Below are 17,562 nucleotides of genomic sequence, written 5' to 3'. Positions count from 1 at the left end.
GAGCATGCAGAACAATAGGGAAATTATATTACTGCAACTTCAGTAACATAAATTTAACGTTCAATATTTATAAAGGCTGTAGAAAACTCAAAGTGGTCAGAGAAAAGTTGTAAGAATGAGTCAAGATCCACAGAACAAGCTTCCATATTGAGAGCATCAGAAAGATTAAAAAAATAAGTGATTTCTAAGCATCTGTAAGAAAAGAAAATTTGTAATTGTGTATAATGTTTCAATATCACAAATGAAGGCAGAATAGGAGCAATGGGGTGGAACTGCAATTATACCAACTAAAAGTAAAGAGCAACAGTTCAATAGAAGGAGGAATTAATCACTAGAATAGCTAACTAAAAGGCATAGGTGAGTCCTAGAAGTCAGGGTTGTCCATCTTTGGCTGGGCAGAGTGCTGGGCCATCTTGTCTAGATCACGCTTTTGCTGAGAAAGGTTGGACCAGATGATCCTTGAGGTCCCTTCCAACCTGGTATTCTATGCTTCTGTGATCCTTCTCAAGAGATGTGCTAGCTCAGTAAAAATTGCAGAGCTTGAAGGAGGATTCTCTCCCTGAGGATCTGTGACCTTCGTGATTCCCAAAAGTCATAGACAGCGTCACCCAGACCTAGTGTCTGAATTGTCCTCTGAATTTGTGTGCTGCTTGCCCCATTAAACTCCTCCCAAAGAGATGGCTGAACAGTGTCAAACCAAGGAATGATTTTTATGATTTTATGATGAGAAAAGGGAATGAGAGAATGATGAGAAGGAAACCATGTAATGCATTTCAGTCTGTGAGCCAAGGCAAAACTGAAATCAACATTTCCAGAAAGGGGAGTTGACTGAGCTGAGCCCGGTGCTACTGACGGCTCTACTTCCTGTCCTGGCTTCTTCCATCCTCCTCTTCTGGAATCTCTTCATCCACATTTCTGCAGCAGGGTGACCTCATTTGGCAGCGGCCTCTGCAAGCATACGCTGACTAAAGCGTACCATTCTCATAGGTGCCTCTTAGAAAGCTGCTCGCTAAGGCCTGGACTTCCTCCCTGGTAGCAAACAAGTCTCCTTCTGTTCCCCTGAAAATCAGCTGGGAGGAAGCGAGATGGGGAGGTGGTTTCCGAAATACTGTGGATTGTGATTACAGACATAGTCTCAGAATCCATGGGGTGGGGGTGGGGAGCACAGGAGCTGCACGGGGAATCCAGATTATTTTCGTGTGAGGTGAACACGTGCCTTTGATCCACAGCGTTCACAAAGAGACACAGGCCTGACGGCAAAGGGCCCGCTGGTGCTTCGGAAAAGGAAGAAAACAGTTTGAGGAATATCCCTTCCCAAAGAACATGGCTTTTGCTTTGGAGGAGCTTTCTATATATAGCGAGGTGATTATTTCAGAATGGAAAATGTTTATTCAGGAAGGAAAGGCTCTGAGATCAGCAGAGTCAAGTCTCACCCACATGCTGTTGACACCATTGGACTCTTCTGCCTAGCAGCAGGGAACTGGGAGGAGTCTGCAGGGGCGATGTGACTGTCCGGGAATCCTCCATCTACACCTGAGTTCTCCACACTCAAGAGCTTGGGCTCAAGCTCTGGTCTGTCCCCAAGGGGCAGCTTCAGAAGTAAGCTCTGCCGACTCCTCCATGAAAAAGCAAAATGCACACGGTCCTCTTTTTGTCTTTGACAAATGAGGTTTATCATCCACAACCAGCGCGCACTGGCACACAACAAGATATCCCACAAATACACCATACCCCTGCCCATGCCAGCAGGAAAACTGGCAACAGTGCGCACACTGACCAGACAGTCCGTGCTAAATACGCTGCATGCATATGTAAGATCTGAAGTGCGCTAAATATACCTGCCACAAATATACACAGGAAGCTGTGGTTCCTAAACCGGAGAGGATGACATACAATCACACACAGACACCCCTGCCCTCGCCACCCCCTCCGGAGGGAGGAACGAACCGGTATGATACAGCTCCATCTAGTGAAAGTCTATGTATTGCACAATCTTAACCTCATAAATACTCGTTGTTTGTGTTGTAGCGTTGCTTACGACTCCCAGACACAGGCCAGTATGTGTGCTAAATTTAATGCACTTAAATTATTGAAAAAACTGAAAAAAAAAAATCATTAACTTGCAGTTTAAGCTTCTAAGATGCACATAATTTGGCAAAGATGTTACCATCAGGTAACGTTAAACACTCTAATCCATGACATAATCCAAAAATATCCCATAGGTTAAAAATGCATATATAAACCTACCACACACTTTAAAAAGTTACTCAGACCTCCAGGTTAAATCACAGCTGTGTAGCTCCTCCAACAGCAGAATCAGGCTATAAACAACCAGTTGGTTGATTCTGCTTTACATAGCGCTTAAGGGCCATACCCGACCTAGCAGAAGGAAGAAAGTAAGTTTGGTTTATGAGTCAACTTAATAATTCTTAAATATCTAAAAATAACTCAGGCCACTGTGAGGCACTGTGAGATGAAAGAAGGGCGAGGTAACCCAGAAGGAATACTGACATGTTATCCAAGCAAGTAGATACAGGGTAGGGAAAACCAAAGCCCATCTGGAGTCAAATCTGGCAAGAGATCTAAAGTGCAACAAGAGAGGCTTCTGCAGGTATATCAGCAGCAACAGGAAGACTAAGGAAAACATGGGTCCACTGCTAAATGGGGCAAGCAGCCTGGTGACACAGGACACAGAAAAGCAGCCCTCAGGAATCCCATGCCCCTAAGACCAAAGGACAACTCTGGAGCAAGGAAAAGTTATCCTCAGTGGAGGATTCTCACAATGAGAACAATCAGCCACTGGAATACTCTCCCCAGGGAAGTGGTGGATTCCCCAATATTGGACACACTTAAGATTCAGCTGGACAGGGTGCCGGGCCGTGCTTTTGCCAAGAAAGGTTGGACCAGATGATCCTTGAGGCCCCTTCCAACCTGGTATGATTCTATGATCTTTGAAAGGTGGTGAGTGGGGGAGGTTCCTGAGGGTTGGAATCAAAAAAATATCACACCTATCTTCTAGAAGGACAAAAAGGAAGATCCAGGGAACTATAGGTGAGTTAGATCACAACACTTCATCTCTGCTGCTCCTTCCTCCTCCCGCTGTTCCCCTGCTCCAGCGTGGAGTCCCTCCCAAGACTGCAGTTCTTCAAGAACTGCTCCAGCACGGGGGCCTTGTCACAGGGTACAGTCTTTCAGCAAAAGACTGATCCAGCGTGGGTCCCCTGCATGCCACAGTTCTTGCCAGAAAACCTGCTCCTGCAAGGGCTCCTCTGCACGGGCTGCAGCTTCCTTCAGGGCATATCCCCTGCTGCGGCATGGGATCGTCCCCAGGCTGCAAGTGGATATCTGCTCCAACGTGGTCTTCCTTCGGCTGAAGGGGGACAACCTGCATCACCATGGTCTTTTCCACAGGCAATGGGGGAATCTCTGCTCCGGCGCCTGGAGCATCTCCTCCCCCTCCTTCTTCTCTCATCTTGGTGTCTGCAAGGCTGCCTCTCTCACTTTTTTTCTCATTCCTCTCCCCCACAGTTGCCGCCCAGCATTTTCTATCCTTTCTTAAATATGTTATCAGAAAGGTGCCACTAGCGTTGCTGATGGGCTCAGTTTTGGGCAGTGGTAGGTTTGTTTTGGAGCTGGCTGGAACCAGCTCGGACCAGCTGGCACCATCTGTGTCCAGCACGGGCAACCCTGGCCTCTTCTCACAGGGGCCACCCTGCAGCCCCACCACTGCCAAAACGTGGCCACATAAAGCCAGTGCACAGTGGTGGTCATAGTCTTTGACACACATGCGTATGTATCTTAACACTTGTTACACTGAATAATGTAAATCTAAACAGAATGTTTAAAGATGCGTTACACTGCCTGAAAAGAAGCTGGCGATGCCAAGATGGAAATATTTCCTCCAAGAAAACTGTGAGTGGAAAAAAAAAAAAGGAACTACTGAACCTCATTATGGACTTATGAGGTAACAGCCAGCCCCACCATCCTTTAAAAATGCTGTTGATACTTTTTTGCAGTGAATGGAAGCAGGAGATTGAGGATATTATTGCTGGATAATATAATTTCTAGAGGATAAACCATACAATTATTCAGAGCTGACGCAGTACTTGGAGTGTGGCGTATATACTTGCCAACATATAACGTAGGGCTACAAAGGTATCTAGCATTTTACAGAGCATGTTGTAAATGAGACACCACAGAAGAGCTACAAAGGTATACTAGAGATGAAAGAAGATATGATTTTTTTTCCCCCCTTATTTAACTTGTATTTCTTGTTTACTATTACTCAGGAGTCTAAGAGGAACTCTTGTTTTATGTTTATGTGGTTAGCAATTTGGTCAGCTTCTTTTTGCTTGACTGTGGTAACTGAATATTGAGAACAAAACTCAATATAGGTCAGCTGATAGTACTGATTAACAAATCCTTACGATGCAAGAAGGCTCAGAGGAGATGGCAGCAGGTGATGTGATACTGAAGCTCAGGGAAGAATATAGGGAGTGACTGCAGCTATTGCAAAGCAAGCTGGACTTAACACAAAGGGGATTGGAGGGTGGCCTTTCTTTTAGGTAAAGGTAGTATCACTTGAGTAAATGGCTTTCTGTAAGTTAATTAAATAGATGTGACTGTCTTCCTGAGCTAGCCGGACCAGCATGGGATAAGTATATGCATGGCTTAGCCCAACATAGAGTATAACAACTGAGCAAGCAACAAAATGAACTTTGAAGAGAGTAGTGGGCTCGAGTTGGCTTCAATCCATTACCCCTTCCCCAGCAAATGGGGACTCCCACCATCATGACAGTGAGCATATAGAAACTGGTAATGGGAATCACATTTGTATTGAGATTCACTGTATATTACAATTGCTATATTACATTTATGTTGTGATTTCAGTATACTGCTGTATCAGTCTGCTCAGTCAAATCCCATGTAATGCCAAGTATCTTCAAATTAGTAAATCTGCTACTAAACATAAACCCTCTTCATGTGGAATTTCTAAAAGAGCCTGGTCAGAGAGTATTGGACCCTCACAAGTGACCAAACAAAATAGAAATGTTTTTCCTGAACTGATGGTCCAATATAAAATAGGGGATATAGACAATCTGGATTGCTCTGAAACTCCAAAGATATGCAGCATTTGCATTTCACCCTGCAGCAATGCAAGCTGGTAATGCTAGTTTGAACTGCTACTTGTGCATGAAGAGCTCTCTCAGAAATCACAGACAAGCTGTCTGTTGCTACTCGGGGAAATAGTAATAGACAAGATCATCCCACACAAATCCCATTATCCTAATTATCTATACAATGTGTTCTTGATTTCCAGCTTCCTCCTCATCTCACATACAGAATCATGAAATATCACCACAGCTCTTACCAACAGCCATCTTACAGCCAATACTTCCCTCTCAAACATTGCAAGTTTTACCACTGGTGATGGATTCTAGCACATTGACTAAGGTGTCTCTTGGTATTCTCTTTGAAGCTACAGCACTCTCTAATGCAGCGTTACAGTACTTTAGTACTCTGAATCCCATTCTGTGTTTTTAACAGTTTAAAATTTCAACCATTTTTTTTTTGGGTTGTTGTAGTTGTTGTTGTTGAACTGAGGCCCAATATCATGCTTTCATTGGCTAAGGCACCAGACCTCCCTATATGAATAACCACTTGAAAAAGATAATAGAGATAAACTTAGAATATATAGAAATGGAAAAGAGGATGATTTATACACCTGAGAAGCATGGTGTCAAAAGCACCGATGCTAGTAGTAATAAGGATATGGAAATGCTCATTTCTCAGATGGAAACAATTAGAATTTAATTTAATTTGGTTCTTACATTGCTTCTGCATCCCAGAAGGGAAAGAATGGGCATACATAACTACAGCAATTGATAATGGAAGCAATTTTTAACCAATTCTACCACATTAGAGGTGACATATTTGGTAAATATCTAATGCAGTACCTGTATTTATGAAGAGATTTCTTAAAAAGCATTTTGAACAATTACAGGTCTGTTAGCTTGATTGTAACAGAATGCAAAACTCCTGGATGGAATCTTATAAAACAGACCAATTCGGCTCAAAAGCAGGATACAAGCTTTTAACAGCCCAAGTGTAGCTGGTACCAATGTTTCTTATCAAATACAAGGACCGCTAATCACTGGCTAATCACTAATCATTGTGTAAGACTGATAGGATGCAGGCCTTGCTAACCACTATGCTATTGAAGAGGAGCTGAGAGACCAATAAGAAGTAAACATCCTGCCCCAGAAGGCACCAGAGGCTGGATGATTGCCCAAGAAGCATGAAGTCAACAAAAAAACTCAGTGGTAACTGGGGGAACTTGCCCCCTCACACCTGTAAGGAGCATTCGTATTAGTTTGCACAGCAAGAGAGGCTAATTTAAATATAACAAACGAATAGTAGATGGAATGGTAATTATGGGCCAATGAGTCTAAACTTAGATATGTTTTTACTAATCATGGAACAAGATAAATAGGCTGTAGTTCCTTTGTGAAGTGTGCTAGCTTTGTGGAATTACCACCTAGCACCCATCTTTGTACAACTATGGACTAAACTGGTATCTTGGCTTTGTGTGTGAGATTAGCTCTTGCACACCCGGTAAAGAACCCTGTTTGAGGGACAACACGAGTAATTAACAATATGACTAATTTAACCAATGATGTTGTGAATTTCTAGTCGTTGGTAATTCCTGAATCAATATGTGTTTGTGTGTGGTTTTACTTTGTTTTGTTTTGTTTGGGTTTTGTTTGGTTGGTTGGTTGTTTTTTTCCCAAATATATGTTAGTAAATCAAGGAAAAGATAATTCAGGAAAGTTCTATGGCATGTGTTTTACAAGATGACAGACTGACTCACAGTACTCTTTTTGTGGTTTTATGATTTATGAATGCTATTAACTGTATCCCAGATTAATTTGAATCCTACTGTTCTAAAGATAATACCCACAAATTACACATGAAATGGGATTGTAGATCTTATAATTGCAAGTCATAATTAAACAAAAGGGTCAACAAGATTCAAGGATTGGAGGTTTTTAAGGATAGGAATATTCAGTCTTACATTACCGTGGATTAAAAAAAAAAAAAAAAAAGTTTTAATTACGGGAACATGTCTGCTTTTGGCATAAGTCAAATCTGTATCCTGCAAATAGAAAAATTGGTGATTGGAAAGGGGAACTAGATGGTTTCTAAGTGACATAATTCCTAGGTCACATAAAACTGAAGCAAAGGGAAGATGAAAGAATAAAACCTTGACAGTACTAAAGATAATAAATCGTCACAGATGAAAGGAGGGTGGTGGATGTAGTTTTTCTGAATTTCAGTAAGGCTTTTGATACAGCCCTTCAAAGCATCTTTCTGGTCAAGTTTTCCAGCTGTGAGATGAGCAAGTACATGGTGCACTGAGTGAGGAACTGGCTGAATGGCAGTGCTTGAATGGCTGTAGTGAATGGGGCTACATCTGGCTGGTGTCCGGTCACCAGCGGTGCTCCCAAGGGCTCAATCCTAGGGCCAGTTCTGTTTAATATTTTTATCAATGATCTGGATGCAGGAGTCGAATGCACCATTATTAAGTCTGATGATGATACTAAACTGGGAGGTGCTGTTGACTCTTTTGAGGGACATGAGGCCTTGCAGAGGAATCTAGATAGATTGGAGCATTGAGCAATCATCAATGGCATGAAATTTGACAAAAACAAAAGCTGGATTCTGCCCCTGAGATGGAGTAATGCTGGACACAGGTATAAATTGGGAGAGGAGTGGCTGTAGAGCAGCCCTACAGAAAGGGATCTGGGGGTGCTGGTCAGCAGCAGGCTCCACAGGAGTCAGCAGCATGTCCTGGCAGCCAAGAGGGCAAAACACATCCCAAGGTGCACCAAACACAGCATAACCAGCCGGTCAAGAGAGGCAATTATCCCATTGTATTTAGATATTGTGCGGCCTCATCTTTAGTACTGTGTGCAGTTCTGGGCCCCACAATTTAAGAAGGATGTTAAAGTACTTGAATGCATCCAGAGAAGGGCAACAAAGCTGATGAAGGGGCTGGAAGGCATGCCCTATGGGGAGTGGCTAAGGACTCCAGCTTTGTCTAGTTTGGAGAAAAAGAGACTGAGGGGCAACTTCACTGCTCTCTGCAGCTTCCTGAGAAGGGGATGTGGAGAAGGAGATGCTGAGCTCTTCTCCCTGGGATCCAGGGACAGGTGGGAATCGTTCAAAACTGTGTCAGGGGAGGTTTAGTCTGGACATTAGGAAGCATTTCTTTATAGAACGGGTGATCAAATACTGGAACAGGCTTCACAGAGAGGTGGTCAATGCCCCAAGCCTGCCAGTGTTTAAGAGGCAATGGACAATGCCCTTAATGCCTTAATGCTTTAGCCTTTGGTCAGCCCTGAAGTGGTCAGGCAGTTGGACTAGATGATCGTTGTAGGTCCCTTTCAAGTGGAACTATTCTATTTTAATATAGAATAAGTATAATATTTTCTGGTTTCATTACTGTCAAAGAAGAAAGACTCTTCTTAGCACTTTCCCGGGTCTATCCCATCCAGGGTGCAGATCTGCACTTAGAGAGACAACATATCCAACATCACTCACCTAAGAAACATTGGGACATTCAGTGGCTTTAGCATCCTCTGCCACAGCCGTATGACAGAGTGAACCATATGCAACTTTGAGAGCCCTGTAATTCTGAGAAACGTTATCCCTCACCTACATTACACACAACTACAGGTCTCTTGTTTTATGCTTACTACTGATTCTTTATTTCTTAAATAAAGAAGCAAAATATAATTTTAAGGGCCATTTACAGAAATTAAACACATCTCACAGCACTTGTTTTGTGCTGGAGTGATTTTGTGCATCACAGGTTTTATGTCTCACTTGCACTATATCCTGTAGCCTTGGAGGCTGAAGTCCAAAGCCCACTATGCCACAAACTCACTATTTGTTGTAAAAATACCATCTGGAAACTTCATCTTCCTTTCTAGAGCAGATAATGAGAGTCTCATAAATTCTTTGAAATGCTGAACTCTGAAATGCCTCAGAACATGTTATCTGGGATTACAATAACAAAATAAAGTAGGTAAGAAATTTCTGCATTTCTGATAGGGAGAAGAAAGAGGAGAAGAATGAAAGGCAAAGAGGTTATTTCTTGTTTCTTTCCTGTGGGAGGAAGCAGAGAGCTCTTACGAAGGAAGAACTGAAAGCAGGAGGAGAAAAGACTTTGAGAAATGAGCTATAACAGGCTAAAGGAACCTGAAATTGAGGACAAGGGAGTAAGTCAAACTTTGAACCTTTCCATTTTAAACTAGGAAGATGGCAAAATGAGAGTGGGAAGAAAGGCAGTGAAGTGGCAGAATTCAGGCTGTTTATGGGAGTTTGTTAATACCAGTGCAGGGGGTGAAAGAAATCCCAGGAGAGTTTAAGGGTTGAGGATTTCCAGGGTTGAGCTTATAATGGATGAAAAGGGGAGAATGAATCAAGGGTGGAGGACAACACAGCATGAAGAAAATTAGCCAGTGGAGAAGTGTGAGCGATGACTGTAAACAGAAGAGAAAAAGCCAAAAATTGAAAGAAGAGAGAAAGGCTGGCAGGATGGACCTGGTGACAGCAACACTGAAAAGCTGAACACAGCACTGCTCTGAAGAGGAAAAGAGGGAAGGAAGCAGGGTAGGGGAAGAGGCAGCAATGGAAAGGCATCAACGTGGCATTCGCCCACAGCCTGACCGGATTCAAGCAACATGATCCAACAGGAGTTTAGACTTTGAGAAATGTGAAGTAAAGGCATCAAAGTCTCTGAAGGACTCAGGACATAGACAGGGAGGCCATGAAGATGCCAGGGACAGATGCATTTTTTACAGAGGGCATTTCAAAAACAGCAGGAGAAGGCAAGGTGATATTAAAACCAGCAACATGACCTGGTGAGTAAGCAGAAAAGATGGAAGGAAATATTAATCAAACTATGGGGGAGGAAGTAGCAGCTCTTGCAATAGGGATGCAGGATTTAGATTTATACTTACAGTGGAAAAGCAAAAGCAAGGCAGAGAAAGGACCTAGCAAAGGTAGTGTGAACCACTAACAGCTAAGGGTAATGAGATGGAGAATTAGCATCAGCAAGACAGGAGGAATAAAAAAGTGTGAATGGCACATAAACAAGAACCCTCCCTCAAAGCATTTGAAAAATGCTGAGCAGATAATTTTAATAGCAGGACCCCAAAGTACTGGACTGTACCAGGGTACCCTGGAGGAAAAGAGCATGATTACAAGACAAGACGTAAAAATGAAGACAAGAATATCTTCCACATGTTTGCTACATTCCCTGCTAGGTTATGAACAGCAGTAGCCCAAGCTCTACATTAGTCATTAGGACAGGTTAGAAGGACAAGCCCAGAGTGCCATTCTCCACAGTACAATGTCACCTCAGAGTGGTGGGACAAAGGCAAGAAAACCCTGTTGTGCTTCCCTTCCATTTCTAATTGATGTTTGCTTGCTCCAAGTCTGGCAGAGGGAGTCCTTGCCTCTTGAGAAGAGCTCCATTCTGGATCTTACTAAGTGGTCTCATCCCAACAAAGACCTCTTTCCCATGGGGTGAGAACATGCTCCACTCCTGAAGCCCTTCTCACTGTAATAGACTGGACTGGGAATGCACTGTTCATCAACCCCTGCAACTGCAAGCAGCCTGGCCGCTCTGCACTGGTGGGAGATAATTAAAACCTTCCCTGGTACTGCTTTCTCCACTCAGAATAGAAAGTGCCTCCCTCTCCATTATGAAACCCATTCCCAGCCCAGAACAAAGGCTAGAAGTTTCTGGCAAGCACAGATCTCACCACAAGAAAGCAGAGGCCAGCATAATTTACATTGTTTCCTCCCTTGCCATCTATGTGTGGGGCCCCAAAGTGATGACATCGTGGCTTAGATGCTATAAACAAGGCCAAATTCATGGACCAGAGACTCCCTGGAGACTGGCTACATGTCTGTGTTAGGTTAGGAGATCCTGGGAGCAGAGATAACAGCAGGATGAAGCTGAGAGAATGGGAAGCTGCAGAACTGGGATTAGGACACTGGAGAGCTACTTTCCCTTTGCTAGTCCTGTTCATCTGAGCCTCCTAGGAATAAATTGATGAATGTGATTCTGGCTTTAACATCATGTGGATGGGGAATTCTAATTTGGGGAAAGTAGCACTACGTCTACTGGCAAACATGGCAATATAATACTGGTGATCCTTGAAACATCAGGAAATTGGTAAGAAATAATGTCACCAACCAGAGGAACACAGAATGCATCACATACCTGGGACCCTGACAAAATCTACTTACAGTCCAAATACAGATTGGTCGTCATTTTCTGACAGTCTTGTTGTAGTAAGTCCATACTGCTTAATTTTACAACCGTTTTGAAACTAAAGAGTCTCTGTGCCTTCAATCTCTGAATATAGGGGAGACCTCAAACCAGAACTCCTTTCAACTCGTAACCAGAATGGGTTTGAAATGATGACATTATGACAAAAATCATTATAATAATGAAATATACATAAGTAATACCAATCCTTCTTTGCAATTGGACTAGATGATTGTTGTAGGTCCCTTCCAACTGAACTATTCTAGTCTAGTCTAGTCTAATCTATTCTATGATACTGTCCTTTTTATATATGCTTCAAAATAGCTTTTGGTCTAACTATTTCATCAAATGGAGAACTCATATGCTATTGGTCATCTAGTGCAATCAATAAATCCTTTAATTCCTGCTTTGCAGGATACAGCCACCAATCTGTAATTGTGAACTGTTTTGTGGGACTCTCCTAGAAACAACCCTGCTGGCTGACAAACATCCATTGTAAAATACGGCAACAGAGTTTAAATCAAAAGTTGATGAATTACTGCTCAGTGTTTAATCAGCTTGTCATGTACTACTGACAAATGCCTTACAGAAATCCCTTATCTATTTCTGATGTGCCAAAATTCCTCTTTCTTTTCTCATGCTTTCCCCCTTGAAGGTATGAAATTTGGTCTTATCCTCATTTTAAAGATGAGGAATTGACACAGAGATTTGGTGAGGAAACAATATAAAAGCCAGATTTTTGAAGGGTGGTGTCAAGTTACCAAAGAAACTATGAAACAGCCAGTGTATAATTTTTGCATTTGGAGAGAAGAGTAAGGCAGGTTCTTTATCTCTAAAATACAAAGGCAGCTCTGAGAGACTTGAGTTTGCTGCTTAGGAGCAGCACCCCCATACATCAAGCCCCTAAACACACGCAGAAAGGTTACTTTTGAAACTTTCCTCAGTGGAAGTTGAAGGCTCCTATCTTGCTCATACCTCTTTGGAAAAAAATCCATTCTAGACAATAATTCAAACTAGAGTTTTACTTGTTCAGAGAGAAAAAGCAAATTGAGATGGTGTGATAAGGTCTTTGAATAGCATGAACGTAAGTATAATACATCATAAAGTGCCATATCAGTTTATCAGAAGTATCACAGGTGCTTTACCCCAATGCATGTTTATTCACAAAATGTAGAGAATCACTGAATGTAAATGCAACAGATACATTTGGTAACATGTTACTTAAAATGGGAAAGCAGCAGGTAGCACAGGACCACCATTCTGTGGTGAGTCAGGAGATGAAGAGTGCCTCCCACCAATCAGATGAAAAGCAGAGTGGGGGTCAGTATCACCCGATGTGAAGTGTATGAGCATCCTCCTGCAAGCAGACGACTTCAAGATATTTTTTGGAAAGCTCTGGTAGTTTTTCAGAAAGAGTTGATCATAGCAGTGCCTAAGGTCAAGCTATTGTCATTCAACATGCAATAGACAACATCATTTAATGAAATTCTGAATTATTAACAAGGAGATGTTAGAAGACCACATTATGTGGGAATAAAACAGCGAAGCAAACCTCCTGGGGTATCAACAAATGTCCACTGGCGGTATTCCAGACAGACATATAATTATCTTGCTCAGAAATGTAAATGCATTGTTTAGTTAACAGCAATCATCACTCCCTCTTACAATGTGTGGTCAGCCCTTCCACTACTTTGCCCAGGGCCGATACTGTATTAAGTGTCCAACAGTTTCACAAGGCATGTCATTTTCATCCTATAAATATCAGTGCACTGGTAATTTCACAAGATCCTTTGGCCTGAGATCTCTGCAAAACAAAAACAAAAGTAAAACAAAACCCTGCCTCAACATTCTTTGTCCTCAAATCTCCTCACCTGGTTCTTTTAACCCTTCTTGTTCATTCACAAATCTAAGTCCATTATATTATCAGTGCAAATGTTATCCCTCCAGGCTAGTACTTTAGCCATATACTTCCCTCAGTTCCCCCTTCTCTACCACAGAGTCTCTACAAGGCAGTAAAATAAACCACTTCTTTTACCTTTTAAAAGTCCTCACAACTGTTTCCTGCACTTCCTAACTTGTGTGACATGACACAGGATGATCGTTTCATCTCTCCACTTCCAACATCACTGCCATTAGTATCTAAGGATATCTTCTAAACTTCCTGTCCATCACTCTTTTTGAAGAAGAAAAGATTCCACCAAATGCCAAAGAATGAGAAAATCACAATATCTTCCTTGACAGTGATGGATTTTTTTGCAGATGTTTACATTCTTAAGGACTAGGAAGTTGGTTCCTGTGATTGTGTTCAAAGTCAGGTTGGACGGGGCTTTAATCAACATGATCTAGTGAAAGATGTTCCTGCTCATGGTGGGGGGGGAGTGAACTACATGATCTTTAAAAGTCTCCTCCAACCCAAACCATTCTATGATTCTGTGATTGTATCTTGTTCTGTTAATCACAGCCTCTTTGATGACACAGATGTATTTTGTGAAGTATTTAGATTGTACACTCAAGACTTCCGTGTGCATGCAAGACTTAAAATTTATGTTGTTTACCTCTACATTTTGCTGCGCTGGTCTTAGCCTGACAAGGCCTTGCCCTGTCACTGAGGCCTCTCTGTGGTATTACATTACAATAAAATGATTGCGATCTGAGACTCGTACCATATGTTCTCCTGGATCCAATTCTTACCACATTGTCCTAGATTGGCAGATGAACCCAGCCCTCTACTCTTGCAGTGACTGGGAGCAACAGTGCAATATCAGGAGCGTTAGAACCAAATATTTCAGGTAGCAATATTTTTAAGGCACAGTCCTACTGCTCAGCACAACACAGATCTGTAACCTTATCATTCCTAGAACTGTTTCCCAGGAGAAAGCTGATACAGAGACTGTGCTGCAACCGATAACCTTTAGCATGCATCCAAGTGGTTAAGAAAGCAGAACAGGTAAGGGTAAATGCTGGTAGTAGATCAGAAGCACAGGTTTTGTGTTGCTGACTTAGCCCATAGAAAGACCCAAACTTCTCTGGCCCACCTTGAATTGAGGACAGAGTCTTGATACTGTGGATACTGAGTACCCCTCTGTGGGAACAATACCTCCCATTTTACCTCTTCTGTTGTTTAGTGGTGCTGATGTCTCACCTTCCATGCTGGGTAGCCTGGCTGTGCTTCTCTCTCAGGAGCATTCCCTGTTATTCATTTGGGGTTCTCTGACGTCAACTCTGAGGTCAGGCAGGCAGGACCACGCCTGTCCCTTGCCCGCTCCCAAACACAAATGACTATAGATAGCTGCTGCAGCAAATGCTTTTCATTATGTACTCCCCTCTCCTCAGACCGCCCGCCCAGTTGGGGGTGGGAGCAGCATGGGGCCCCTAGATGCCTGTGCTGCTCTACTATGTGTTTTCTGTTATTTGGGGTGAGTTGTGCATTCCTCACAAGCTTTGAATGTTGTGCAGAGTCCCAAGGGAATCCTCAGAGGAGTGGGAGGAGAGAAGAGGCAGGGGAAGGTTGCCCGTGCACACCAGGGAAGAGGCATCCCCTCCCCCACGTCAGCCTGTGAAGGTGTCCAAACCAGAGGGACGTGATGGGTCTATGATAGCATATCCTCTGCACACAGCATCCATCCTCTTTCAGAAATTTATTTGAAAGCTTTCTACCTCCCACTAGCAGAACTTGCTTAGCTCGCCTTAGTCTGGCAAAACATAGAACAAGAGGTGATAAATCTGTCTGCTTGTACACTTGGAGTCAGTGCCAGAAAGGTAAAGGAACAATTTCAGATTACGACTAACTGTGAATCAAGAATAAATGGATATAAATTGGCCATTAACACATGCAACAAGAAATCTGGAGGAGATTTCAAGCTATTACAGCAATCAGGCTCCAAAACATCCTTCCAAACTGAGAAAGACATAGAAGCAAAAATCCCATCTGCTTCTAAACTAGAGCCTGATAAAATAGTGATTATGGGATTTTATATCTGTGACAGCTAGGGATTGGACATGCAGACCCAAGAATGGCTGCACATCACTTTCTCATCCTTTACCAAGGAAATCTGATATAGAAACTCCCTTCCTGGAGCACACATGCAGTGCCTTGTAGGAAACTCCCAGCCTCCTCAGCCCCGCCAACGAGGTCTGTGTTCTAGTGTTAAACCCAGGATGCCCAGTTCACGTTCCTGTGTCTTCTCACAGAGTTTGCACGGAAGATTGTTATGCATATATAAATTCAGGACTGGAAAGGACTTCCTGGGACAGCTGGATGCACGGAGTTCAGTGGCCACTCCCCAACTTGCTGCCATGTATTTTGTTCCATCATAATTCTCAGGATGCTAATATAATTGGAAATCCTGCAGGATCTGAAGTGCCAGCAGGATGGGCTAGCATTCCCTTTAAGTCTTAACCTATAACTAAACCAAAACATCATTTCTAGATCCCAGAGATGTGACAAGATCAACAAAATGATGAACAGCTAGGAAAAGGGAATCTGGAGGAAAAGGAAGCCCTGATCTCTGCAGAAACTGTGCACACATCTGAAATACAAATAGAAATATAGGAGCCACCAATAACTGCAGCAGTTAGGACTAGCTGCTTCAGGTATGCCAGAAATCACCTAAAAGGCAACACTAATAAAATATACCTCAGAGAAGGAAACTTATGTGGTTGTTGATAAAATGCTAGCACTGGGCTAAGGATCGAGCTTTACGTGTCCCAGTTAGAAATATGCATACTGACTATTCTGTATAAAAGTGACATTTTAAGATTGCAACCTATTTAATGGACAATATACTAATTTGTGGAGTGCAAGATGTGTAGAGACGCTGCAAATGACAGTAAGTGTAGTACTCATGACATCTTACATAGCTCAGGTTAGCACGTTTCCTCTACAACTCCTAGTACAATTCCTAAAGAGAAGTAACATGAAACATTCACCTCCTCCCCCACAGACACTCCCGTGGTCCTGTGCCTGTTTGTCCTCAGCACCGGCAGCTTGTGAACCGCCAAGAAGCCACGTCCCAAATCACACGCGGTCACCACTACCAGCTCTGCTCTAAACTGCACCACAGGGAACAGAACCACTGCGGGGCCCGATGCAGAGTTAATCACAGCTGCTCCTCGCCAGAGAGCTCTGTCTGCATCGTGCCCCGCGCAGCTCCGCACCCCGCCAGGGACACGGGCACCCTGCCCCGGGGAGCTCCGCGCAGCTCCGCGCCCTGCCCCGGGGTGCTCCGCACCCTCCGCGCAGCTCCCCGGGGAGCCCCGCGCCCCCCGCGCAGCTCCGCGCCCTGCCCCGGGGAGCCCCGCGCCCCCCGCGCGGAGACCCGCGCAGCTCCGTGCCCTGCCCCGGGGAGCCCCGCACCCTCCGCGCAGCTCCGCGCCCTGCCCCGGGGAGCCCCGCACCCTCCGCGCAGCTCCGCGCCCTGCCCCGGGGAGCCCCGCACCCTCCGCGCCCTGCCCCGGGGAGCCCCGCGCCCCCCGCGCAGCTCCGCGCCCTGCCCCGGGGAGCCCCGCGCCCCCCGCGCAGCTCCGCGCCCTGCCCCGGGGAGCCCCGCGCCCCCCGCGCAGCTCCGCGCCCTGCTCCCGACGCAGCGCTTCTCCCCCCGCCCCTCCGCTTACCGCGCCGAGGCTGCCCGTTGCCATGGCGACGCGCTCCCGGCCCTTCCTCGCTCCCGGGCCCAGGTACGGGACGGCGCTCGTGGGTCCGCCGGGTGCCGCGGCGGCAGCGCGGGGCGACCAGCCCGGGACCCCGGGTCCGGGATCCCACGGGCGGCCAGGCCGCGGTCCCACGCGGGGGCGGCCGGTGCGGGCCGGTCTCCCCGGGGGGCGGGCCCGGCACCGCGGGTCGGGCCGCCAGGGGGCGCGCGCCACGGGCATCTCCCCGCCCCTGACGCCGCGGGGCCGCGCGCCGCTCGTCACTGACCGCGCCGGGCGCCGCGCTCGCGCTCCGGTGAAGCGCAGGATGGGCCGGGGGCGTCCGGGCACCCCGCGCCCCGCCGCCGTGAGTGACACCCCCCCCCCCCCGGCACTGCCGCGAGTGGGCACCGCCGCGCCGGGGCCTCGCCGGGTGTCTGCGCGGGCGGCGGGGCCCGGGCTGGCAAGCGGGGGGAGGCTGGGGTGCGGGGGAGGCTCGGCGGCGCTGGCGGGAACCGCCCTCCCCTCCCCTGCGAGCCCTGGCCTCGCCTCTCCCCCCCGGTGGACCCGGGCGCCTCACGGCCCGC

General features: G+C 45.4%; 2 protein-coding genes across 8 annotated transcripts in view; one reads left to right on the top strand and one right to left on the bottom strand.

Moving 5' to 3' along the window:
• The window catches only part of DCHS1 (dachsous cadherin-related 1), an 80,359-nt gene extending 63,189 nt beyond the window's left edge, over window positions 1–17,170 (bottom strand). The window contains exon 1 of the mRNA XM_032994533.2: window positions 16,961–17,170. The gene's annotated coding sequence lies outside the window, so the exon portion shown is untranslated. The remainder of the gene's footprint in view (window positions 1–16,960) is intronic.
• A 68-nt stretch (window positions 17,171–17,238) lies between these two features.
• LCMT2 (leucine carboxyl methyltransferase 2) overlaps window positions 17,239–17,562 on the top strand; it is a 36,266-nt gene continuing 35,942 nt past the window's right edge. For all 7 annotated transcript variants that reach the window (XR_006165413.1, XR_006165414.1, XR_006165412.1 and 4 more), the window contains exon 1: window positions 17,239–17,342. Coding sequence is in view for 2 of the 7 variants with exons in the window: in XM_042793450.1 (XP_042649384.1) it covers window positions 17,304–17,342 (39 nt within the window). In the remaining 5 variants the exon portion in view is untranslated. The remainder of the gene's footprint in view (window positions 17,343–17,562) is intronic.

Source organism: Tyto alba, unplaced genomic scaffold (assembly GCF_018691265.1).
Source record: "Tyto alba isolate M040663 unplaced genomic scaffold, T.alba_DEE_v4.0 Super-Scaffold_2, whole genome shotgun sequence".
In the NCBI taxonomy this organism is placed as follows: domain Eukaryota; kingdom Metazoa; phylum Chordata; class Aves; order Strigiformes; family Tytonidae; genus Tyto; species Tyto alba.
This window is presented reverse-complemented; position numbering and strand designations above follow the sequence as displayed.